General features: G+C 36.9%; 1 protein-coding gene across 3 annotated transcripts; it reads left to right on the forward strand.

Moving 5' to 3' along the window:
* The first annotated feature begins 6,227 nt into the window (after nt 1-6,227).
* LOC121316097 (BTB/POZ domain-containing protein 3-like) lies at nt 6,228-26,454 on the forward strand. 3 transcript variants are annotated; one of them, XM_041250870.1, is made up of 5 exons: nt 6,228-6,713; nt 17,386-17,659; nt 18,760-18,850; nt 19,597-19,715; nt 25,029-26,454. In XM_041250870.1, exons 2-5 carry the CDS (start codon nt 17,499-17,501, stop codon nt 26,059-26,061), a joined length of 1,404 nt encoding a protein of 467 aa, XP_041106804.1. In that variant the 5' UTR covers nt 6,228-6,713; nt 17,386-17,498; the 3' UTR covers nt 26,062-26,454. The 3 variants fall into 3 exon arrangements, with proteins under 3 accessions (XP_041106804.1, XP_041106802.1, XP_041106803.1); XM_041250868.1 differs by lacking the exon at nt 6,228-6,713 and having other exon boundaries at nt 16,782-17,659; XM_041250869.1 differs by lacking the exon at nt 6,228-6,713 and having other exon boundaries at nt 16,783-17,635.
* Nucleotides 26,455-26,624: the final 170 nt, after the last annotated feature.

The raw sequence follows: 26,624 nt of genomic DNA on the forward strand, positions 1-26,624 counted from the left end.
TCATAAACAAAATATTTGTACATTATATGAAAAATCAAAAATGCAAAAATATATATTTCTATCGCGCAAACTCAGTCTGAGGTTGTATACTATAAATTGCAAGGCTTTGAAAGCTTTATTTAACATGTAGCACAATAGTCAGTAATGATGAAGTTTTTATGAAAAGTACAGGGCCCCAGGTGATCTATTACCCATACGGGGTCCAGGGGCCTATATTACCACTACAGGGTCCTGGGGGCTCTATTACCACTACAGGGCCCCGGGGGCTCTATTACCACTACGGGGACCCGGGGGCTCTATTACCACTATGGGGCCCCGGGGGCTCTAGTACCACTGTGGGGCCCCGGGGGCTCTATTACTACTACAGGGCCCTGGGGGCTGTATTATTACTACAGGGCCCCGGGTGCTCTATTACTAATACGGGGCCCCAGGTGCTTTATTACCACTATGGGGCCCCGGGGGCTCTACTACCACTATGGGGGCTGTATTATCACTACAGGGCCCTGGGGGCTCTATTACCATTATGGGGGCTCTATTACCACTATAGGGCCCCGGGGGCTCTATTACCACTATGGGGGCTCTATTGCCACTATAGGGCCCCGGGGGCTCTATTACCGCTATGTGGGCTCTATTACCAGGGGCTGTATTATCTCTACAGGGCCCAGGGGGCTGTATTAATGTACTATATGTTGAACCACTCAACTTTCCTGATAAAAATGGGTTCAGATTTCCCTGCGTAACCCCAAATGGCTCTTACTAACTCTAAATAAATACATAAATAAATAGTGTGTGGGTGTGACTGGTTTTTATTTTTGCAGATAATACAAAGAGGTTCATACTGTAAATTGGGTCAATTAAAAAATAATGATAATTTACCTTGAAAACAAAGTGCATTAAAATGTTCATTATACGATCAATTATTTTCTGTGCATAATAATAGATTTTTGTGACTTTGTGAGTATTTCAAATATCAAGTTGTTAACCTATACCTTACCTTTGGAATTAAACGGCATTTTTACTGCTGCAGTTCTGAATAACTGTATTGCAAAACTTTGGAAGCGAAAGTTCCCAATTACTGAGAGGAAATATTCTAATTAAGGGGGAGGGGTCAGAGAGAAATAGTGGAACTGGTGTATGACGATAACAGGACTGCGCCCCAGGGAGACAGTATTGTAGCGTCGGGTCTCGCAGGACTGCTGAGTGGGACTTTATAGTGCTGCATTGAACTGCTGGGGGGCGGGATTTGTGTTGTTCACCGTCTGTCTGTGTAGCTGCTGCAGCCTGGGTCAAACCAGGTCCGCTCTTTCCCGCCTGCTGGACTCTATGTAAGGCGCAGCTACGTGCTGTTGTCGAGGAGTGTGCTAGGAGCGTGTGACAGCAGCAAGACCATCTGCAGAATAAAACAATGACACTTATAAGCGCCAATCCTATTCAGCATTAAACGGCCTTTTCAGCGCCAAAGAAATCATTTGTTGCAGTGTATCTTTCTCCCGCAGAACCCGTAGCAAGCCGCCGCAACAATATTTTAGTATGCTGCACCTTATTTTCAGTCAGCACGACAATAACAACTCAGCTTACGGCAGTCTTTAAAGTAACTGCTACTTTCCTTAAACACATAGAAACTCTGCCTGAAGAAAACAGCTCTCACTACGTACGTGCACACAATCAAGATAAACTGGCTTGAGTACAGAGCTCAGTAAAGTGGTAACAGATCCCGACAGGTACATAAACATCTTCTCCAGTAACCTACTTTTGATGCAATACAACAAGGACTATTTAGGTTTATAAACAAAATGTTTAAAATAGTTTGACTGAATACGCTTTGAGGAACCCAAATTGCATGCATATGCAAAATACTACAGTATAATTGATGCATAGATATATAATATGTATCTACAAAATGCATGTGTGTATCTATTGCATTAAGGAATTTATGTAACACAATGTTTTATAAACATTGTCATTTTTTTCCTACTTTATGTAGTTGCTTTTTGTTTTCACTCCTTATGACTTCCGCAAAGTCGCATGTATTTGAATGATTACAATTTACTATTTTTAAAACCTGTTTGACACATTTAATTAAAAAATTGCCAAGCATATAATTAAATAGTAAACAATAATCACAACTGTTTCGCAGGACAAGACAAGAGAAAGAAATATAATGAGTAATATAACAAGTAATATAAGACGCTACTTTTTTTTTTTTATTAAGTAATCAGTAAGGACATTACATTAGTTTTTTTTTTTTTTTTTTTCTGAAGAAATGAGTAACTTGTTACTTTTTTTCAGTAACTTGCCCAACACTGCTAGCAACTAATTGTTTATATTAAAATCTACACTGGTTTGCTTTGCATATATAGCTCTCACATGTCCTAGATTTTAGTATACATTTGGTTCATATGGAATATTAAGCAGTGTACATTTTAAAATAAACTATGAAGTGCAGGTTGGATTAAAAACCTGGTTCTTGGGTGTCCCCAAGGACCAGAGATGAGAGGCCCTGCCTTAAACAAAGACATAGCACACCAGCTGGAAAGTCTCACTCTGGCCTGGAAATCTCACTCAGGGGCTGGAAGTCTCACTCTTTGGGATAATCAATCCTTGGCAACTCTGCAAAGATGTCATGAGGTATATTTTACAGATCTCAAAAATGGTGACTATAAATACCACAATCCTTTATAAAAAGATTGCTGGTGTTTTCCAGTTGTGAGTTATTTACCCCATGTTAACGTGATATACACAGTACAATGAATAACAGGCTATAGTGAGAAGTCAATCACTTTTCTGTTCAAGGATGGCAATATTCCTGTTGCAGTTTAAAACACCCTGTTTCTGGTAATAGTTTAAAGTAAACAATTTAAGATGTTTTATATAGAATCTTATAGAATATAATATTATATATATACTATGATAAGTATAATATGATATATATATATATATGTGTCCTTTTATAAAGGTAAACACCAAAGACACTACAGTATTTAATTCTTTTGACTTCCAGTTTCTAAATATTTAATGTCGTTAAGAAACTGAAGGTCAAGTAATTTATAAATTCACAGCAATCACAGATGGAATTGTGTTTTCCTGTAACTACTGAAGAGGCCCATCTATTTTTTTTTTTATAGTACATCCAAGTCCAAAAAATTACCGAGTCCTATGTTTGAAATATAACCTTCATCTGTGTGTGTGTGTGTGTGTGTGTGTGTGTATATATATATATATATATATATATATATATATATATATATATACACACACATATATATAATATTTTGAAACTGGCCACAGGATGTGACATATGGGTGACTACTTGCTGTTTCCTGTGCCTGGTTGTCAGCAAAGATCCTCTATATAGACAAGGGCTGTGTTCCAATTCATGAAAATGCGTCCTACAAAGTGAAGATCAAATGGCAGAAGTGGGCGGCAGGCATGTTAAGGGGTGCTCCAATCCATAGGGAACATAAAATGCTTCCTTCAAAGGGGCCTTCAAGTGGCGTTCCCGAAGCGTACAAGCACTGTACACTTCTGTGGAAGAGATTTTCTTTTTATAACCCACCAAACATTGTGTTAATCCCATCAAACATTGCGTCTTAAAGACAGAGCACAAAAATGGAGCCCAAGAAGACGGAGTTCGTCTACAATTGCAATTAGTAATTAAAAAAAAAATTGAAGTAGTCGTACAAGGTCAAAATGACATGTCAGAAAGCAGTGTAATTCTGTGGTGCAGTACTTATCCAACTTTCAATATCAGAAATCTGGTATCTACATTATTATTTTACAATGTATAATTACTGTAGTTTATTTCTTCTTACTTGCAAGCCTTTATATGTTGTTTGTGCTTTATATTTAAGCATAATGGCTCAATGTTGTTTCAGTGGAATTAGAGGCTACCTAAAATGATTGTTTGAGTTGACATTGTCATAATACCAATTTCACATGTTATACACTGTTATACAGTCAGGCACACAGATACATTACCTACTGTCCCAGTGTGTCCATAAATTTTGTTATAAGAGTTGAAATGCCCTCCAACGGGCACAGGGACAGAGGCAGGGGAAGCCATGACTGCGTCGTAGCCGTGGTTCACCCCCATTGATGAGGCAATTGGGGGGGAGGCCCTGTATTAGGCCTCCAGTCCTGATTGCCTCATCCATCGAGAATGAATTACCGGGCGTGTCTGCAGCAGTAGTTTCACGGTAGACAAACCCTAGTATTCAGGGGAAGAAAAGAAAGAGGGGACCGGAAGATAAGATTTTCCAATTTTTTAAAGTAGAGTCATTGAGAGGAGAGATGAGCAGATAGAATATGTGATATTCCAATAAAAAAATGTAATTACATATCTTGAAATTAAGATTTGTAAAGATCAAAATGAAAGAAGTAGGTTAAACTTTAGTCCCATTATAGAAAAAAAACTAAAAGAAAATTTAATTTCTGGCTGTCGAGGGATATATCTCTATTTGGACATGTTTTACTATCAAAGACAGAAGGATTATCCAGAACAGTTTAGACATTACTTTCATTAGATGTACCTCAAAATGCAATAAATTAGCTGGATAAAATTTTATATAATTTCATTTGGAAAAACAAACCTCGTTATTTAAAGAAGGATATACTTTGTAACACCCAAGAACAAGGTGGTCTTAATGTTTTGGATTCTAAGACTTCAATTATTATTTTTAAAGTAAGTTGGATAAAGAACTATATTAAAAATAAGGATAGTATTTTGAATATTTTCAAGGTCCCCAATAGGTATTGTCTCATCAACAAAGAGATACCTTATAAGATTGTTCATAGGATTTATCTTGTAAAACCTGTCCTGGTTAGATTTAAACTTGAGATAGATTACAATTGTGTGTTTTGTAATATGGAAAGAGGAACTATATTTCATTTACTTTATCATTGTATTCATACAAACTTTAAGAATGATAAGCAGCATTCTATTACCAGAAAAGTGAGTGAAAAGGTATAGTTTGGTGGTGACAATATATTATTTTATTTAAAAAAACTCTGCTGTTTCTGATTTATTCAAAAAATGAGAATGCAATATCCCTGGCAATTTATACATTTGAGGTAATTTATTTAGATATGTTTTAAAATAATTTCTCTTGTATATTCTTGTTAGAATTTTGTGTCTATGCAATACAAACAAACAAACAAATAAATAAATTAACAACAATTTTAATAGAAAGGTTGCTGCTGCAGCATGCAAGGCTGTGGTTGACCTGTGCGAGGTGAGAGAGTATTGGGACAAAGGTTTAGTTATAATTACCGACAAATTAGGATCTATATTGTTACATAAAATGTAGAAAGAAGCTGCAACTGTAAATATTTATAAATATATTAATGGATACACTTTCAAATACAGTTCGCCCACTTTTCGCAACATATTTGTTTGAAGTACAAAAGGACAAATAACATACACTAAAAATATAAATAAATAAATAAATAAATAAATAAATAAATAAATAAATAAATCTGTTCTCTCACATTGAATTCTGTACGCCACTAGCTCAGTCGGCTACTCTGGATAAGCTGGCAAATGTGATATTGTTTATCAGTATATTTATTAGCACTATTATATATTTATTAAAAATACACAACTACACATTTGCAAAAGATCTGGCGTCTCTGAATCTATAACTATATTGATAATATAGTACTGTATCTCCGTATACAAGACAAACTTCTACAGTGGGGGCGGCCATTTTGTTTTTTCTGCAGTTCACCGACTCTCAACCCTGGTGAATCCGCTGCTTCAGCGGCGACGCACCGGTGAATTTAACTACAGTTTGTTAAGCAACTCCTGGTGAATTTAACAACGGTTTGGTGAATCTGCTTTATATCGGTGCATGCAGCGGTGAATTTAACAACGCACCCAGATCACTGTTGTCAGGTGAACAGGTAGCTTGGCAGGAAGCCCAGACTGTTTGTCCCGAGACCCAAGTTTCAGAATACAGTTAGAAAATGTGACACTTGTTTATCAGTTATTTATTTAAAATATGTGTTTATATGTAATGTGCAATTTACACGTGATGCACTAGTGCTGTAGAAATAAAATAAAAATAGATAATTAAACATTTAATTTTCAGCTGATTTTACAGTAAAATTTTAAGTAATTTTGAATGAAATGTGACAGGAAAAAAAACATACATAACTAAAAATATACACTGCAATATATTTTTAGTTATGTATATGTAAATACATAACTATGTAAAATATATACTGCAGTAAAGATCTTCTCCAGTGGAGTTGCAGTTTTTCCATTTTTTTATTATTGTAAGTTTCGGAAATAATAAAAACAGGAAAAATGGTATCCTAACTAACATACATTCAGTCCGCCCTGTCCAGTCCACCTCACCCTAGTGATTCCCATAAAACTTAGCAAAGGGGCCTTATTAGGGGCACTTCTCAGTAAGTACCTGCAGTTACACTACAGTTCAGAAACAATAGTTTTGATTTGATAGAAAACTTTTCGTGCTTGCCATTTTCACCAGCGATACATATGTACAATATTCAATTTAGGATGCTTCTTTTATTTTTCATGTTATTGCTGGTAATCAATCGCCAAAAAATATGTTTTGTGGCTGCACGAATGTGATAGAGGCGCTGTCATTTTTTTGAGATAGTCTTTTCCCTCAGTTACTTGAAAACTACAGTCGTTTGTGTTCGAGTTTTTGATGGTCTTTTGGAAGAAAAAGACGAAGAAAACAATGGTAAGTATTTATTTATTTATTTTTAATAAAACGAGCAAACGTTTATCACCAGTATGTATTTGACTTTGGCTAGTGTTTACAAGTAGATACAGTCGGTTCCATTTGAAACTAGTAAGTGCACGTAGGTAAAATTAAATGAAATATAGATTTTTTCCCCCAAAACCTATAGTCTGTAGACATATCATTTAAGTTATTTACAAAAGTCGATCCCATTTACTTATATGTTGACTTTTAAATTTTGAAATAATTAGGAATAATGACCATTGAACATACAATGGAACGAACTATTTGAAATGGACGGGGGTGCTTAGTTATTCAATAAACTAGTAGACCATTAGGTAAGAAAAAAGAAAACGAGTTGTCGGTGATTTTTTTTTTTTTTTTTTTAATTATTATTCTTATTTATTTGTTATTTTGTGTTTCAGTGTGTTTATTATAAATGCTCATTTTGGACCAGTCTATTAGTGGATGTGGCACAGGAAACGGAATTTATAAGCCTGTGCCAAAAACGTAGCACAGAAGCACGTAAATATGTTTGGATTAGCTGCGTCCTTCCAAAACATCGTACTTGTTAATACTCTACGACACACGTTATTAAGCTAATAAAATCTATCCAGGGACAGACTCCTTTTTAAAGTTAAATGTAAATATTTGATATTTGGTTATAAATATCAATGCCGAGGTTGTCTTCATGTGACTGTTTTGGTTTGCACACTGTCGTTTAGAACAGAGGTATAATCTTACAGTGCCGTTGTGCATAAAGTAATTAAACAGGTTTTACCGATGTGTATGAAATTAGGTGATGTCTTGTTTGTTGAAGTACATTCTGGGCTGCTTTTTTTTCAATTATTACATCAAGCGTCTTTAAAAAAAAAAAAAAAAAAAACTGATGTCATGTTTTATAGGTGATGCTTTGGCATTAATGAATACTACACAGCCTGATTTTTGAAAGTGGCAGAGGGGAAAACAGTTAGCAAAACACCTATGCGACTCCAGAATACACTCGCATTACAGCTTGTTAAGCAGTTGCAATTCATAATTGGCTCTGTTTGGCAACTACCGCCTTATTTTCAAAAGGTGCAAAATACACTTGCTAATTAAGACATGCCCCCTCTTGTCTTATTTAAACTGCGATCGTTGACAAGGGCTACTGAACTGTAATCTACAATGGAGAATATCGAAGCGCTTCCAATTCTTCGACTACAGCAGGAGGGAAGGGATGAGGACAAAACGACCCAACACTAAACCCAGAATATTACTGCCTTGTCAGAAATTTCTAGGGCTGACTCTAAAACAAGTTATGCAGTGATACAGATTGGATATAGACACTGTAACAAAGCTGTGTGAAGTCTGATTTAGAATCACAAACAGCCTGCAGTCACGCCTTACCTACTAGTAAAGGCTTCAGTAGCCATTCACATTAACCTTTTGTGGGCCTGGCGCCAAACAAATTTATGGGCCCCCATTTTTTCCCCTTGTAATAATACTGGGTATAAGAAACACTGTAATAAAACTGGAGATTGAGACAGAAGTTGTCTTTGACACACAGGTGCACAGGCTTTATTTACAGTATTTACAAGTTTGGGTTGCAGATGCAGGAGGCTGCCACTGGGTACCAGCAATGGTAGTCCTAGTGCAGAAGGACATACATACAAGTGTACATAAAATACATTAACAAAACATTGGGTAAAAAAAAAAACAGCTAACAAAAGGCAAAGCTGGCAGAAACACCAGCTGTGAGCTGCTCCTACTAAAAAGGAAACTTAACACTTTCTCACCCTTCACATTTCTCATATGAATTATCAGCTTGAGTTTTGTGTGCTGGACACTCAAAACACTTGACAGTATAAAACACTTTAGTGTTTTGAATGTAAGTTGATAACACAAGTCTAGAGTGTCATGAGCTACGTTCGAAACACTCTTCTTCGCTTTAAATTCATGTCCGAAATACTCCCTTTCAAGACCAAAACACTATAGCTACCTACTCCGAAAACACTTTCCCTCAAACACAGTCATAAACAGTTTAACACTAATTCATGGATATACCATATTTTGTAACACTTAAACAAGTAAAACCGGCTACATTTAGCGTATTAGTTTTATTTTGTCAATGTATTTTGTTGTTAGCAACCTATATATATTTTCTTCTAAACATGTGTATAATACTGCTAAACTAAATTTGTCTAAACAAGACTAAATATGAATGGCATTCTGTATTTGACTAAAAGATTAGAGCAAATACTATTTAGCTAACTAAATTATACATAGAAAATGCATTTCTGCCTCAGGTTTGTTGTTGATATTATTTGCAACATCACAATCCGGTCACGTGCAGTGAGTTTCAGACCTGTTGGAAAAAGAGACCACAGCATTCAAGAAATATTCAGTTAGCTTTAGCTGAATAAACGTTTGGGGAATGCAAATCTAATACCATAACTGTAAAAAGCAACAAATCAGTCAGCTGTATCAGTTTTCATTTCTGATACATTAGTTTTGGGAAAACTTGATTGATCTGAAGCAAATGTACTGAATGGTTAAAAGAGAATGCATAAAGAGTCAGAATTACCTTGTTCTGTCTTTATTGTCTTCATGGGTTAGAGTAATTTCCATCATGATTTCTGCACGAATTGGGGGCCATATCTAGCCAGTGTTTTTGGATGCCAGCATCAACAGTCTGCAACCTGCAGCAGTAGTTACAACAGCTTTACGTTTGCGCTTCTGAGCGCCACTTAAATGTTTTTGCATGCAAATCACTTACCAATGGCAACACTTCAGTTGCTCTCACCCGTGCCTGCAGCGTGCACGCATGCATGTGTGTCAGGCAATGCCAAGGCTGACTGTGATAGTGAAGCCACATGCCTGTAAATGCCTGAAGTGTGTAAAAAGTACAGAAGCTATAAAGAGAATGTTTCTGTTACACGTTTCAAATAATATATATTTTAAAAAATGTATCATAACATTCTTTAAATATACATATTCTCTATGGAAATGTATTGCAATGTGTACATTTAAAAAAAATAAAAAAATTTAGAAAAGCGTATATATATATATATATATATATATATATATATATATATATATATATATATATATATACTGAACAAAAATATAAACACAATATGTAAAGTGTTGGTCTCATGTTTCAAGAGCTGAAATAAGATCCCAGAAATTTTCCATACGCACGAAAAGCTTATTTCTCTCAAATTTTGTGCACAAATTTGTTTACATCCCTGTTAGTGAGCATTTCTCCTTTGCCAAGATAATCCATCCACCTGACTGGTGTGGCGTATCAGGAAGCTGATTAAACAGCATGATCATTACACAGGTACACCTTGAGCTGGGGACAATAAAAGGCCACTCTAAAATGTGCAGTTTTGTCACACAACACAATTCCACAGATGTCTCAAGTTTTGAGGGAGCATGCAGTTGGCATGCTGACTGCTGGAATCTCCACCAGAGCTGTTGCCACAGAATTGAATGTTCATTTCTCTACCATAGGCCGCCTCCAACATTGTTTTAGAGAATTTGGCGGTACGTCCAACCGGCCTCACAACCACAGACCACGTGTAAACATGCCAGCCCAGGACCTCCACATCCGACTTCTTCATAAGCTACGGACAACGAACACATTTACATTTTATCGATGGCAATTTGAATGCACAGCGATACCGTGACGAGATCTTGAGGCCCATTGTCGTGCCATTCATCCGCCGCCATCACGTTTCAGCATGATAATGCACTGCCCCATGTCGCAAGGATCTGTACATAATTCCTGGAAGCTGAAAATGTCCCAGTTCTTCCATAGCCTGCATACTCGGCAGACATGTCACCCATTGAGCATGTTTGGGATCGACGTGTACGACAGCGTCTTCCAGTTCCCGCCAATATCCAGCAACTTCGCACAGCCATTGAAGTGGAGTGGGACAACTTTCCACAGGCCACAATCAACAGCCTGATCAACTCGATGCGAAGGAGATGTGTTGTGCTGCATGATGCAACAGGTGGTCACACCAGATACTGACTGGTTTTCTGATCCATGCCCCTACCTTTTTTTTTTTTTTTTTTTTTAAGGTATCTGTGACCAACAGATTTATATCTGTATTCCCAGTCATGTGAAATCCATAGATTAGGGCCTAATGAATTTATTTCAATTGACTGATTTCCTTATATGAACTGTAAATCAGTAAAATCTTTGAAGGTGTTGCATGTTGCGCTTATATTTTTGTTCAGTGTGTGTGTGTGTGCGTGTGTGCGTGTGTGTGTGTGTGTATATATATATATATATATATATATACACACACACACATATATATTCATGATGTATATATAGTCATGGGTCCCTTCCGAACGTGGGCCCGGTTCCATTGTAAACCCGCCACTGTCCCGGACTGCCATAAATTTTAATTCTGGAGAAATTATGTATCAAACTTGGCTCAGAAAACAACACTTGGTGAATTAGATAATCTGTCATTATGGAGATGCAATAAATTGAAATCCCCCATTGTCTATTAGAAATACAACTGTACACTTGTATTACACTTGCTTGACTAGCATTATTATGAATTTCAAGAAAAATTACTGTAGAATTTTGGAGGAATAATGCATCAAAATCGGCCTTGACAAAGAAAATGCACTTAGACTCAATTGGTGAATCTGTCATTTGAGACCCAATAAATCAGAATTGTCTCATTGTCCATCAAAAATAAAACTGTACACATATAATACACTTACTTCACTAGCATTATTGTGCTATAATACTGTATAATTTTGCAGGAATGAAGCACCAAAATTGGCCCATATAGAAAAAAAAAAATAGCAAAAAAACACTGATGCAATAGATGAATTGGTAAATGGATCTTTCACCACAAGTTTGCAAAAGGTAATGGAAAAGACAGTGGCTTTTCAAATAAACTCAACAGTTTCAACTAGTTTTATGGACTGGTTCTGAAGCAGTTTTGGTATTGTTCAAATAATATATCAGAGAAAGCAAAGTCTTAATAATTCTCAGGAGCTTCCATTGAAATTGTAATGTTTTAGATGATCCTCATGTAAATGACAGCATTTGCTGGTCTGCACTCTGTTCTGGCAGCTAAAACACTGTTCTGCTGGTACACTACATGGGACCTCCGCAGACTTTGTATTTGTTTATTATTCTTAAAGATGATGCAGGGAGCAGTGGATAGGGATGAAAAAGGGAAATGTTGTCTTTTACATCTGCATTTTAGAAACGCACTGCTGTTATTTTGCGTTTTATTAAAATGCCCTGCATAGTTTTTCTTTTGATTGGTTGTTACTCTGACTGGTTATGGATTGAAACAACTTTTTATTTTGCTTTGACTCCCAACTGGTACAAATCAACACGAATAAGGTAAAAAAACAATCATTTAATATATTTATTTACTAAATTGATGTAATCAAATTAATATGCCTAACAGTTTTTAAAGCGTTACTTGCAACGTTGTACAATAATTCACAGCTCCACATGTATTGCTGCATTGTTGTTTTTTTAGCCTTTCATAACGTCGGTGAATCGATGCATCAGCGTTTTTGGAGAATGATATATCGATAGTGAAAAATTAGGCTTCGCCCCAGCCTTAGTGCTAAGAATGTATTTTTCCTTTGTTGTTCCCATTGTTGGGACTACTTGTGCGCTGGCTCATTGTTTTCCAGCTAAGTGAAAGTCGAAACTATTGAAATGTGACTAATTGGCTTGTTAACTAACCTGAAAATCAATTGTCGTGTAGTTAAATGAGTCATAAGCAGGAGTCGCAAAGGGCGTTGCGAGCAGAAGAAATTAACCTGCCCCTGTTTAAAATCGAGACGTATAATTTATGTGGCAAAAAAAAATGCATTGCAACCTCTATTTTCTCCCAAAAAATGTTCCTTTGAAAAATCTGACTGTAAATGTCTATGCATGTATTTAGGATAACTACTGGTATCTTGTTAAATCCTGTTGATAAGAGCAACAGTGCACAATACACATGTCCTGTTTCAACCAGCAGAAAATTCCATGTTTATTTAATACAATGAATTATAATTTCCAAGAACATAAATATGCAAATACATTTAAATGTAAGTAGAACAAATATTTTCATAGTCTAAAACATGGTTGAACCCCAGAGACTTACTGGTACATCCAGTGCAGAACCAATAACGTCAAACATATTTTTAAGTTCAATGATTGCTTTCATACAGAATAATTCTTTTGAATGACACGTATGTTATGAAGACAAGGGAGGAATCACGTGGGTACACTATTTTTTTCTGCAAGCTTTCTTGTTAGATTGAACAAGCTGTGCTTTTTTAAAAAATTTGTATGAAAAGTAGCCCTACCGATTTTTCTGTTATTACAAGAGTTTTATGTTTACAGTAAATGCAAAACAACCTCATGGTAGAAGTGTGTGTTGAATAGACTGGTTAGAAATATTTAGGTAAAAGATCTACTGGTTTTGCAAATTTGCATCCCATGTGGGTTTAAAAAAAAAAAAAAACACTATTAATCCCTGGACACACTGCCCGATGCAATCAATAGCGACGCAATTTTTCAGTCGCATCGGGCAGTGTGTTATGCTCTGCAATGTGATTTTACAGGATCGGCTAATCGATCGATCAGTTTAAACATGTTTAATATTTTGCGATTCCCTCACATCGGGCAGTGTGTTTGTTATACCAGCTCGCAAGTCTCAAAGTCAGAAACCAGTGAGTTCACCGCATTCAGTCATTTGACTGGAGATACATGTATGTGTGCGCACTCTATAAAAAAACAAAACACACACACACACAAGGTATTTTGTTCGTTTATATATAATATCCGTGCTGATGTCTGTTGAAAACAAGCCGTGACAACCTCATAAGCATTGTACTTTTTGACTATTAGACAGTATTTACAGAATTCTTAACTGTTGATATATACCGATTCATTTATTATTAATAGCGTTTTAATTAAGTTATATCAAATCACATTTTTATTTACAATTGAAAGGAAAACGTAATACATGTTTTCATTATAAGCAATTGGGCGACACAGTATGTTCACTAAATAAAAATTGAGATGCGATGGGCTTTACTATATTGAATGTGAACACCTGGTACAGATTGAACTGTATTTGAAGAACATTTGTGTTCTGGTCCTTTCCAGGGTTCTCCCCAGGAGTTTTGTTCAGCCAGGTAGCAGAACATTATAATCGGGAGCACGTCTAATAGAAAAATAAAACTTGCCTTTTACCTTAAATATATAATACGATAAAGAATTTGAATAATGTGTTGTCTTTCATTGACTATCTGGTTGTGCTTTTTTATATTCTGCATTCTTTTTCATTACTGTTTATGGTAAATTACTGTGCTTATTTAGGCACTGTGTACGATTTGACTGGGGAAAGATAACGTAGGGGTACTAGAGTTCACAAAAAAAAAAAACAGTAACCTTTTCACTTCTCACAATTATTGCGCTTATTGCTTCATTTAAGTTGCTGTCTTTATGTTAAGGTTTCAGGGCATTTTGTTAATGCATGTCTATTTTTGTTTTTTGCTGTTCTACATTTTTTTTTAATTTAACTGTTCATTTTAACTATTTTTTTGTAACACAACAGTACTCTCACACGTTTGGTCACCATCATAACTGTTGCATGGTACCGGAGTATAATAATCCAGCACTTAAGTATTTGTATGTCAGTTGATATCCCATCACGCCTTTCTTCTTAAAGGCATACAGTCTCTATTATATGAACCCGGCGACAGCTGCTTTGGCCTGTCCAGCTGAAAAGGCCTGGGGAGAACCCTGCTTTCACAAAGCGTAATAAATATGCAGAATCAATTCACACGTTTGCATTTATAGTCATCCATTAGTCTGCTGCTGTTAGTATGTTGAGAGAATCAAGCCCACTGAACACTACTCACAGTGATTTGGTGCGTGTGTGTGTGTTAAAACTATGTGCTAATAAAAATCAGTAGATTTTATTATAGAACACATCAAGGTTTTTTTTTTTGTTTTGTTTTGTTTTTAATTACCCAGCATTGTTATCATGTAGACCAGATCCCCATAACCCCTCACAAGAAGGTGTAGCTGACCTTGCAGGGTGTTTCTTGACCTCGGAGAAGTTTTGTTTTTAAAGAGTACTTGCATCAAATATTTTCTACAGACTTTGAAAAGATTAATTTTGCTTTGTGAGGTTGTCATCACCTTCTGCTGCTGCAAGGGATGGAAGTTGTACGCATGTACGGCTCAGATAATATGGTGGCTGGCAGGTTTTACAAGGGAGGAAGCAGTCACAAGATTTGAATGCAGTAAGCACCAGGCAGTCAAGTTCCACAGTCAAGCCAAACTAACCTCTACCCATGCTCTGTATGTCAGATTTATGTAGTCTGCTGCCTGAGCAGAGTGGCTACTAATAAAAATACACAACTGTACTACAATAAGCATCTTTGTGACTACACCTCCGTTCCTACAGTCAATTTACACAATAAGTTGGCAAAGTAGGCCTATTTTGTTTTTGAGAGCCTTTGTTAGAAGTGTAAATCACAGGGCCTTATAGACTATAAAGCACATGGTATCAGTTATTTAACTCCTGGCACAAACAGCTGTGTGAACATCATTTATTTTTAATTTATATCCATTTGTTCTACAGTGAATGTTGCAAACTTGCAGAATCGGTTTCTAAAGTCTAGTGTGAGCTAACTGGGCAGGGCTCTGAAAAAAAGGGGTTGGTGCCAAAAAGGCACATTATATAGTATTTTAACAAATGTGGTTTGAAATTAATTCTGTATAAATGAATGTTCTTGTTTGTCAAAGTAATACACTTGAGATCTATTGTAATAAGTGTCATATTTTTTCATTCAATTAAAGTGAAATGGTTTGAATAGCTAGATTTAAAAAAAATGTTTTAACCCTTTGCAGTCCATTTGCTCAGTGCTTGTATATGTGCAATATATTTTCACACGTGCTGTTTATTTTACATGCGCTGTTTTAAAATATTTTATTTTTAGAGTAAAACAGGTTTAAAACGCATTGAATCGCAAAAGAACGCTCAGTACTGTATCTACAGCCTTGCTCCACCCCTTGTTCGCTGTATTTTTCACATATCTCTTTATAGACCTGCATACTGATAAATCCTCTCCTGATCACTCATTTTATCACCAAACTCCTCAATAACGCGATCCAAATCATTATTTTATTACTATAACATCTCCAAAAAGCTCTGCAAATGTATGTGATATTCGTTGAGCGCTGGATGCAGCAGCAGATACCTCCTTTGTTATGTCCATGTTATCTCTGTAGTGAATGGGGCTATGAGATACGCCACTTTTTTTCAGTTTCAGTCGGCTCCTATCGGTCTCACTCGGCCATTGAAAGGTTTTCTCTGCTTTTTCTGGATAAAAAATGACTAGAGACCTGTGGTTTGCCTTTTTGATGATGTCAGACAGGAAAGGGTTAAACATAATACAAAAAAAAAAAAAAAAAAAAAAAAAACATTTACAGTTCTGTAATTTTTTTTAAAGCATTATTCACATGCACAGTACTGTGTTTGTACTGAGGCTCTAAATCTGTGTTTAAATGAATATACGTGTAAGGTGTTTAAATATTCGGTCGTTTACCGGTTAGTGATCCACAATATGCATCTTTAATAAACGTACCCTTATAATCAAATGTTATTAACATTATTTTAGCTCGTACTTTAAGTTTTAAGTTAAATAATGACATATATGTTGTCGGTACAGACATACACTTGTTTAAAATATGGGGGGGGTAAAAAGTTTATTATTTAATTATTCACCAGGCGCTTACATCCAAAGCAACATACAGAAGCTAAAATATAAAAGTATACTGTCTCCTAGATTTCTTTATTGCAAAGGTGAGAGAGGGTGTGTAGTGTGTATTTCCATTACACAAGAGTAGATGTTAAAACTTAATAAAATACATATAATTAAAAAGTTAAATGAAAATATTTATTTTATTACGTTTACAGTTTAAATGTTTAACTCTTGTATCATTAGTTTATACTAACCTTAATAAAAATCTATGATTTATTTATATTTGTAGAATATTGTAAGTACATGATAAATCTTTCCTGTACATCACATTTCACAATAACAGCAATGAAGTAACATCACTGAATATAATGAAAAAAAGAGGTCTGTCTCTTTAATCAGAGAGCATTTCAAATTACAGTAGGTGCCACTGAGCTGCTACGTCCAATCACAAACAGTGACTCCAGCTATTGGCATAGAATTGCTGGCTGCCTGACTCCACCTGCAGGGTTACAATTTCTACTCTTCTCATCCGTTCAACTCCTCAGCAAAACAGCCCAGACAGAGTAGCAGGCATATTAGGCAAAATCAAAGGGTTTCCTTATGCAAAAGTGGGGCTCATAGCTTCACTGCAGCCACTCTAAATGTAGATAAGTTACAGTGATATAGAGTAAAAGAGCCTGCCAAGCACTCGATCAAACTTAAGAGTTGATTTATTTATCAGATGACTGAGCTGTACCTGTGAGTAAATGCTAGCTTGTCCTGCCTGGGGGAGTTCACTTGTTAACTGTTTGATTCATTCAACAATCCTGGAGACTCCTTTTTGATGTTCTTTGCATGCACTGCTGAGCTGAGCAGGTAAACACACTCATGGTAGATGCCAAAGGAAGGAACATGAAATGTCTCACTTTCTTCTTGATGCTTCCAGAGTCAGTGAAGATCAGGTCTAAGAAAAGAAGTAACAAAAAGGGGAGCCCTACAAACTCCAATGTGCCGCCAGTGTGCTATGAAATAATCACCTTGAAAACTAAGAAAAAGAAGATGGCTGCTGAGATCTTTCCCACGAAGAAACCGACCAGCACCACCACTGTCCAGAACTATCATCAGCAAAATCTTAATAACAATAACGCTATCCCGGCTACCAACTGGCAAGGGCTGTACCCCACCATCCGAGAGAGGTATGTGAAAGGGAGACCTCCCCGGTTAGTATCTGTTTTATAGTTCTGACTAATACTGCTGTAAAGTTTTTAACAAATTGCCTTAGATTCATTTTCTTTATTTGCCTTTTGTAGTGTTTGTTTTGCATCTTGAGTCATAATATGTAATAATAAAATAAGTGGTAGAGAGTAAATAACCTTTACCTGCTGCAGCAGTGCTGTAGTTGAATATTATAACTGTTTGGCTTCTAGAATCTGAGTGTAAACTTGTCTCCACAAGCTTAAAATATTTTTTTTTTTTTTTTTTTTTTTTTTTAAAGAAAGCTATGTAAGAATTTTTAAAAGCTGATTTAAAGAAGCATATTAAAAAAATTGCAACACTGCAGCTTTAAAGCAACACAAACTGTTTTCTGATTGTTAAATATAACCCTACTGTGCATGCATACAGTATACTGAGCTATTACAAGAAAGCTGTTTGTTGTCATCTGGCCCAGACAGTTGTCTTTCCATTACACACATCCATATGTTTATTACAGCAATTTATAATGTGATATTCCGTCACAGTGATAATTGCCAGTCGATATGCACAAGATGCAGAAGATGGTAGTCATTCTAGATAAGAGCATGTTTAAATGGCAGAGTTGTAATCTTTCATTTGATATTGAAGCTAGTTGCTATTCTCAGATTTGCAGATAAGTCTGTATTTTACCTGATCTATCTCTGTAGATGATTCCATATTATTTAAAAAAACATGTTTCAAACCATTTAAAAGTGATACAGAATTCAAAAGAATTCTTAGGTAATGGGTTCTTGTACTATGGCAACAATATAATGAAAATATAAATGCATTCCCTATTGCAGTTTGTTTTAGTGCTCTGGCTAAGGTTATGCTGATTTCTTATGCACAAATTTCTGTTTTAATCAATTTTGTCTAAAAATATGACAGTACCACAACAATAACAGTAGTCTGTGCATTCCACAAACAACAACTGCATGTATTTAACCTTGCTTTTATTGGAGAATTTGGCAATTTAAAGACATTTGTTTATCTGGCAAATGGGGAGGGGGTGGACAGTAGCTTATACACGATAGTTATACATGCACAGGTGTTCTGATGCAATATCCTGTGTTTCTCTGTTTTCCAGAAATGCAGTGATGTTTAACAATGACTTGATGGCAGATGTTCATTTTGTGGTTGGTCCACCTGGGGGAACTCAGCGGTTGCCAGGACACAGAGTAAGCATTATTAGCAGCATTAGGATGAGAACTCAAATGTCTACAAAGCTACACCGGTTTCTTATATTAAAATAATTTAGGTTCTGCATATAATCAAAATCTAAAGCATCGGGCATGTTTTGTTTTTACAGCATTACATATATGTTGCAGTAAAACCTGGCAGGTAGAGGGACCCAATTATCGACAGATATTCTAGGTCTAAGATGCAACTGATGCACAAGTGTTCCAACTTAGCTATTTTGTCTCGGGATGACAAACACTAAAAGCATCAATACGGCCCTCCAAGAGTTTGTGACAAATCAAGGCAAAGCCTGTTTTGAGGTCTTTTATTAGTTAGACCTTTTCTCTTCTCTTGTTCATTTAAGTCCAAGGCAGAGATTTTAATTAACATGACCAGGTGATCAAAATAACAAATACACAGAGATTAAGGGGATTTACAATTTTTACAAAGAACTTGATGGGTAGTAGAGAATTGATGGTGTAGTGGGTTAAATGGAATTTCAGCGTCTTAATGATTAGCAAGTGGTCTACACCTAATAAAAATACCTAAATAAATTGAAATTTAAATCATATAAGGGATTTTCCATAGCATTGGAGCCAGCATGTAATGTTATTTAGTGGTATTCAGAAATCCTAAAGGAGCCTGCAACTAGTATTTTGCAGTCCCGGATAATATCAATGTAATTATGAAAACCTCTAATCTTATCACTTTTGTTTTCCTTTTTCTCTCTCTCTTTTTTTTTAAGTATGTCTTGGCCGTTGGAAGCTCTGTGTTTCTTGCCATGTTTTATGGAGAGCTTGCAGAGGACAAGGATGAAATTAGAATCCCAGATGTGGAACCTGCTGCCTTCCTTGCTATGCTGAAGTAGGTGTTATTGTTACAATTGTTTTACCCCTTTAAGAAAATGTCCCTTTCTACTTGCCTCATAATGTTGTCTCATAACTCTATGCGTAAGCAATAAGGCATAGCAGGGTGTGTGATATACTCTGATATTCGAGTATATCGCACACCCTGAAGTGCCTTATTGCGCTTATAAAATGGGTTAAATAACTAAATAAAAAAAAATTAAAAAAAGGTTTAAATGTTTTTTTTTAATTAACAAAAAATATATATTTTTTTTTTTAGAAATATTCTTCTGCCTAAAACTGAGCTGAGAAAAAATAGTTCCATATAATTTAAAGAAATAATAAAAATGAATGGAAAAAAAACGATGTATAGATGTTGAGTTTTTTCTGTATTTGATTCATTATACTTATTGTAATTCCTGGTTGGTTTGTTCATTACATTTTAAAGTAAAATATTACTGCCCATTTTCATCATGACACAGCACAAATGAGTCTGCCTTTAAATCACGCAGACCCTTCCTCACATGAACGGCAAACGTATAAGGTGAGAGTGTTGTTGGTTTTTTTCTTTTTTTTTTTATCGTCCTTTGTTATGCGGGGTAGTAACAGGAGGTATCCATACTAGATTTGTGTTACCGCTTCACAGCGGCGAGAAAGATGTTATTTGCATGGAATACTTGGTTACGTATCAAACTACCTTTGTAGTTTATGGCTGGACAATGTGGTGAACTACTGGACCAGTGTTGAGGTTCAGCAGGAATTGTCGAGATGCATTTATAAATATTCTGCATCAGATCACACAGCTACGCAGGGGGTTGGTCCAGTGGCAGCAGGTAGACCGATCGACCAGAGAACGGACAGACTGGAAGCAATGGCAACAAAACATCCATTTAACCACCAAAGACTCATTTAATAGTGACCCAGATCTTTTGTAAAAAGCTGAAAGTTTAAGATTTTTTAAAACTATTTATTAACATGAAAGCAGAGTTCTGTTTAGTTTCATCTGAGCAATTTATTTTGATCCTATTATACATTTCGGCAAAACTAAAAAGAAATAAAACAACAATACAATGACTATTTCAATAATTTCAGCGACAAGCTTTTAAACTAAATGGGGATGCTGTGATTTCATATTCTTATATTTCGACTTAATAGAAATGCAGCTGGAAAAAAGTGTATCATAGCCCAACTCCCAGCAGCAGCACCGAGCTCTATTTTTCAGCTGAAAAAAATCGTGCTTCTACCTGGGGAATCTGCACTACGGCTTCCTAAAACAGAGATAGTCCCGGTAACTAGATTGTAGTGCAATGGATAGATCATGGTATTCTTAAGGGTTAAAACAGCCTCTAAAGACTGAAAACCTTTTAAATTCTGATTTTATTTATTTATTTACAATAAAGGAGACATTTAATGATAGTTAAATGTCATTTAAACTTGTTTATGTGTGTGATGTTTTGTCTCTGCCTGGCTGCTGTAAACTGTCTCTGCCCTTTAGACACAAAATGGCTTCTCACCCTTGAAGGTCCAGCCCACACTACATTTATAAAAGGCTACAAGAAAAACAAAGAAAAAAAGACCGGTTTAAAAGGAATGTGCAATTTGTAAATTTTGGAATTTGAATAACTTGTATAAAGATTTTATGGCCATTATGCCAGCAATGTAGTGTTACGTAGTTTGGAGCTCAACTTCAGGCTTAGAATATGAGTTCTGGTATCTGTCCATCTTGCACACCTGTTCCATTGGTGCTGTCTAAGGAACACTGAAACTGGAAGGTCACTTTCCCACTTTGCACCTCTGTCATGCCTTTCTGCCCAAAGTAGCTCAGTTAATTACCATCGAGAACCACACTTGCTGTATAATAATTCCACTGTAGCACCACTGGTTGCTACGGTAAGCGCATCACTGGAAGCGGTGGCAGTGTTGGGGAACCAAGCCTTTCCTAGGTGTTTTGTCGACTAGCCCATGACACCTTAAGAGGGCTCGACAGTGATTCTGGCGTCCCAGCATCATCCTCCTCCATCCCCTACTCAGCTAAGTCGAGCTTACTTACCTTCCTTTACATCAATGCTTTTTACTGTGCTTGAGGTCCCCAACCAGAATCTTTTCATCTCATAGCCAGTTGCTGCGCCTCTCTGCTGCTTCAGATAAGTTCTTCACTGTGCGTCGCAACTTTGACCACTGAATCCAATGTCTGTGAGAAACCGGGTTGTGGAGTGTGCTACAAATCCTCAACAACCCACCTCCACTGGGTAAACCTGCTGTTGGTCATGCTGCGCTTGTCTTCCAATGCTAAGGCGTTTGCAGACATCGCAGCACCTAGTCATGATGCCAAGTAAACCTTCCTTGGAAAAGACCCATCTTACATCCTGTCAAAATGTGTCTTATTGTAGCTGGTGATTCCACAAAAGACACCATGGATCCTCGCCTACCCATAAATTAAGGTTCTGTGGTGATGGGAGAACATCATATGTTGACCTGATGAAACTAATTCTGCTTTGTCCCATTGTCCATAGATCTTGGAAGCCGATCTTGCTTTGTTCCACACTCTCGTCCATTCTCCCTGCTTGGCCTGGGAAACTGCATTTTTGCACCTCATCCTCTCTTGCTTCTGCACCTTGTTGAATATCAGCTTCCTCTGTTGAGCTGGGGCTGGTTTATGCCATGTAGGAGGAGCTAAACTGACACCAAAACCTCCTTTTCCATGCTGAACTTGCCCCATGATATCACTGATATGAAGGGCAGCCTTTGCATCTTCCAGAGCTTACTTTGCCACCCACTTTCTTCCAGTTCTCAACACAGGTGCTGCCTCCCTCACACATTTGTCGTGTGACTCTGGCAGTGTCATTTTTAATAGTACCTTGGCACGCTTAGACTCCTTGGTTAGAGCTGAGACTGGCAGCTGCAGTATCCCTTTACCATAGAGTCCCACTCTGCTGAGGCAGCGTGGAACTCCGAACCATTTCCTGACGTATGAACTGATTAAAGCTTCCAGCTTCTCTACTGTTGTCAAGGAAACCTCATACACAGTGAATGGCCACAGATGCCTTGACAGTAGACCAAGCTGAAAGCACCAGAGTTTAAGTTTGCACGGTAAAGCGATGCTGTCTATGCTCTTCAACCCTTGCACTGCTTGTTGTCTCCCACACAAACTCTGTCCTTTAGGTCCCGACCATACCACCTCCCAAGACATTCCACAGGATTCTTAGAGACTGTTGCCATTGCCTCACCGTTAATGTAGAATCTCTTATCCACTACTTTACCTTTTAATTATAGAGATGCTCCTTGACTTTTTGGGCTTGAATTGCATTCCAGATCGTCGTATTCCACAAGCCAAGCGTTCTCCTCCCACTACCCATTTTAATGCCCTAAAAATTACTTCCATTGCCATGGTAAAAGCCTGTGGAGAAATGGTGCATCCTGCCATTATTCCAATTTCTAGACATTGCCATGTAGTGGTGAATTCTGAAGTTGCAGTAACAAATGAACAGTTCCCATTGCCTTGTAAATTTAAAGTTCCATGTACATTTACATGCTGCAGTTCATTGTATGTATCCTGCCAGATTTTCTAACGATAAGGAAAAACTAAAGAAACGTTTTGAAGTCCTTATCCAAGCAATTAAATTCTCTGTGCTGTCGGAAGGCAACTGTAAGATTTTATAAATCAGTTCAAGAGTTTGGCATCATTGTTGCATGATATATTGTTCCTTTTGAACTCCCTGACTGACGGCATTGCCAACATATGTTAACCTGTCAAACTGTCGTAGAGATTGGTCAAAACTAGATCAAGCTTTTCATTTTCACGGCAGATGAAGGCTACTCAGCCTTTCCCACTCTTTTATGGTTATAGATTATATTTTATTGGAACTGAGTGGGTTGTTCTGTGTAGGTGGAATAACCAAAAGGTTCTGTTTTTCAAGAGATGTGTGTAAATACATTGACTAGCACTAGTAAAACTGGACGTTATAGGTGTTGAAATATAAGTAGGGCTTCTGTTTTTATTATTTTTATTTTTTGGTGCTTTTTATATACTGTATGAAATTATTGTTTTCAGTTACTTTACAAAATGCTTGGGCATTTTTTTTCTAGTAACCTTGTGTCTGTTGTCTTCAACAATTCAATCGTTATGGTCACGGGCACATTCTTCTGGGATTTTTGTGTATAGGCATTTTTTTACATTTCGCCACAATTTGAAATTCTGTTTTAAATACGCCGTATCTTAACTGTAATACAGCTTTAAATCCTGTCAACAAGCCTCCGTTCATGATTGTAATCGTGTTTTAAATCTCGGAAGCAGGGTCTCCAGTAGAAATGTCGGAATGTGCTGCCACTCAGTAGTTGGGGTGGGTTTAAAATATTCAGAGTGAGTCAATGTTAGATACAAGTCAGGAAGTAGGGACATTGCCCAACTGCACACGGTTGTTTGTAGTTTTAATTGTAGTTTATTGGTTAAAACCAAAAATCAGAAGCCCTAAATATACTATAGTAGTATGGTTTGGTTGTAAAGTTAATTTTTTTTTTTCATTTGGCAAATTACACTGGAGGTTCCTTGACTATTGCCACATAAAACCACATATAATAATGTTATTGAAATGAGCTTTATATATAATTAAAGGGTAATTGGCGGAAAGCTACAGTAGTTGTGAAAGGTCATAGTACACTAATAGAAAAATGTTGAATTTTAGAGTTTTTGTTTGTAAACCAAATTTAGTGAGGTACCTCAAAAACTTAAATTATTAATAACTTATCTGCTGTCTTTGAAGTGATGTAAGGTGGGTGTGGCAGGCTGGCAAGTGGATAGAGGCCCAGAGACAGTCTGCAGTTCAAAAAAATAACAATTTTATTATAAATAAACAAAAATAAAGTGCACAAGGGCAAAATAACAGATACTCAAACACAAATAAAGCAAAAACAAAACTCACAAAAATAAAGTTTCCAGGCTGGGCAATGCCTTCACTGGATTTAGAAAATTCAAAAACCCACAAAACAAACACCAACCTGCTTCCTCAGCTCCCTTCTTCCCAAATGAGAAGCAGAGGCCTCCTTTTATATCAGGTGGCTGGGCGCTGATTGATCGTTAATCAACCTAATCAACTAATCAACCCCAGCCACCTGAACATAATAAACCCAGGCAGGTAGGGGAAGTTAACCCCATCCCTGCCAATTTAAAGGGCAGAGCTTTGCTCTGCCACAGTGGGATATATCCTTAAATGCAGTAACTGCTGAACTATATTACCCATTCATTTTTTTTGGATCCACACAAATGTAATGCGTACCTCTTGTTAATTGTGAAAACTTTTAATATTATAATCAAGTCTTTCTTGGTTTCTTGCAGGTACATATATTGTGATGAGATTGATCTGGGTGCTGATACAGTGCTGGCCACATTATATGCTGCTAAGAAGTATATTGTCCCCCACCTGGCACGTGCCTGTGTCAACTTCCTGGAGACCAGCTTGAGCGCCAAGAACGCCTGTGTGCTGTTGTCACAGAGCTGCCTGTTCGAGGAGCCAGACCTGACCCAGCGTTGCTGGGAGGTGATCGATGCGCAAGCTGAGCTTGCTTTAAAATCCGAGGGCTTCTGTGACATTGATTCCCAGACACTGGAGAGCATCCTCAGGAGGGAGACTCTCAACGCTAAAGAGATTGTTGTCTTTGAAGCAGCACTCAATTGGGCCGAGGTTGAATGCCAAAGGCAGGAAATGACTGTCACCATTGATAACAAGCGCAAGGTGTTGGGCAAGGCTGTTTACCTCATACGCATCCCTACCATGGCATTAGATGACTTTGCCAACGGAGCAGCCCAGTCGGGAGTACTTACCCTCAATGAGACCAACGACATCTTCCTTTGGTACACAGCTGCCAAGAAGCCAGACCTGGAGTTTGTGAGCAAACCTAGGAAAGGCTTGGTTCCCCAACGCTGCCACCGTTTCCAGTCATGCGCTTACCGTAGCAATCAGTGGCGCTATAGAGGAAGGTGCGACAGTATCCAGTTTGCCGTGGACAAGCGAGTGTTCATTGCTGGCTTCGGACTGTATGGCTCGAGTTGCGGATCAGCGGAATACAGCGCCAAGATCGAACTCAAACGACAAGGGGTCATCCTGGGCACAAACTTGAGCAAATATTTCTCTGATGGTTCGAGCAACACCTTCCCCGTCTGGTTTGAATACCCAGTGCAGATTGAGCCTGACACTTTTTATACAGCAAGCGTGGTTCTCGATGGGAATGAACTAAGCTACTTTGGGCAGGAAGGTATGACAGAGGTGCAGAGTGGGAAAGTGACCTTCCAGTTTCAGTGTTCATCAGACAGCACCAATGGAACAGGCGTGCAAGGCGGACAGATACCAGAGCTCATATTCTATGCCTGAAGTTGAGCTCCAAATTATGTAACACTACATTGCTGTATAATGGCCAAAAAATATTTATATTATGTTTCTTTTTCAGTCTGTTTTTCTTGTAGCCTTTTATAAATGTATTGTGGGCTGGACCTTCAAGGGTGAGATTCCATTTTGTTATGCGTGTATATAATTTCAGTTTCTTGAATATTGGGATGTTATAAAGTAGGCTAACTACTGTGTCATAAATAATAACATAAATAATAAAAACAAATGGAAAACCCCACTGAATACTTGTCCACCTCAGTTATAAAAGGTCACACTGATCTGACATGTTATATACAGCTAACTAGCACTGGGTGTCTGATAAAAAATAAATATAATAAAAACATGGCTTTGATATATATATATATATATATATATATATACACATATACACACACACATATATATATGTGTGTGTGTGTGTGGTGTACACATATATATATATATAATATATATATATATATAGATAGATATATATCTTATAATGATATACTAAGTAAATTATATGTTTTCTATAGTCATTTAATATTTACAATGTACAAAGTTTAGGA

The sequence above is a fragment of the Polyodon spathula genome, chromosome 5 (genome assembly GCF_017654505.1).
Source record: "Polyodon spathula isolate WHYD16114869_AA chromosome 5, ASM1765450v1, whole genome shotgun sequence".
Lineage (NCBI taxonomy): Eukaryota > Metazoa > Chordata > Actinopteri > Acipenseriformes > Polyodontidae > Polyodon > Polyodon spathula.

Coding starts and splice junctions, on each gene's coding strand:
- LOC121316097 (XM_041250868.1), top strand. CDS start 17,328: ATGGTAGATGCCAAAGGAAGGAACATGAAATGTCTCACTTTCTTCTTG. Junction 17,660..18,759: donor GTGAAAGGGAGACCTCCCCG/GTTAGTATCTGT, acceptor TCTGTTTTCCAG/AAATGCAGTGATGTTTAACA. Junction 18,851..19,596: donor AGCGGTTGCCAGGACACAGA/GTAAGCATTATT, acceptor TTTTTTTTTAAG/TATGTCTTGGCCGTTGGAAG.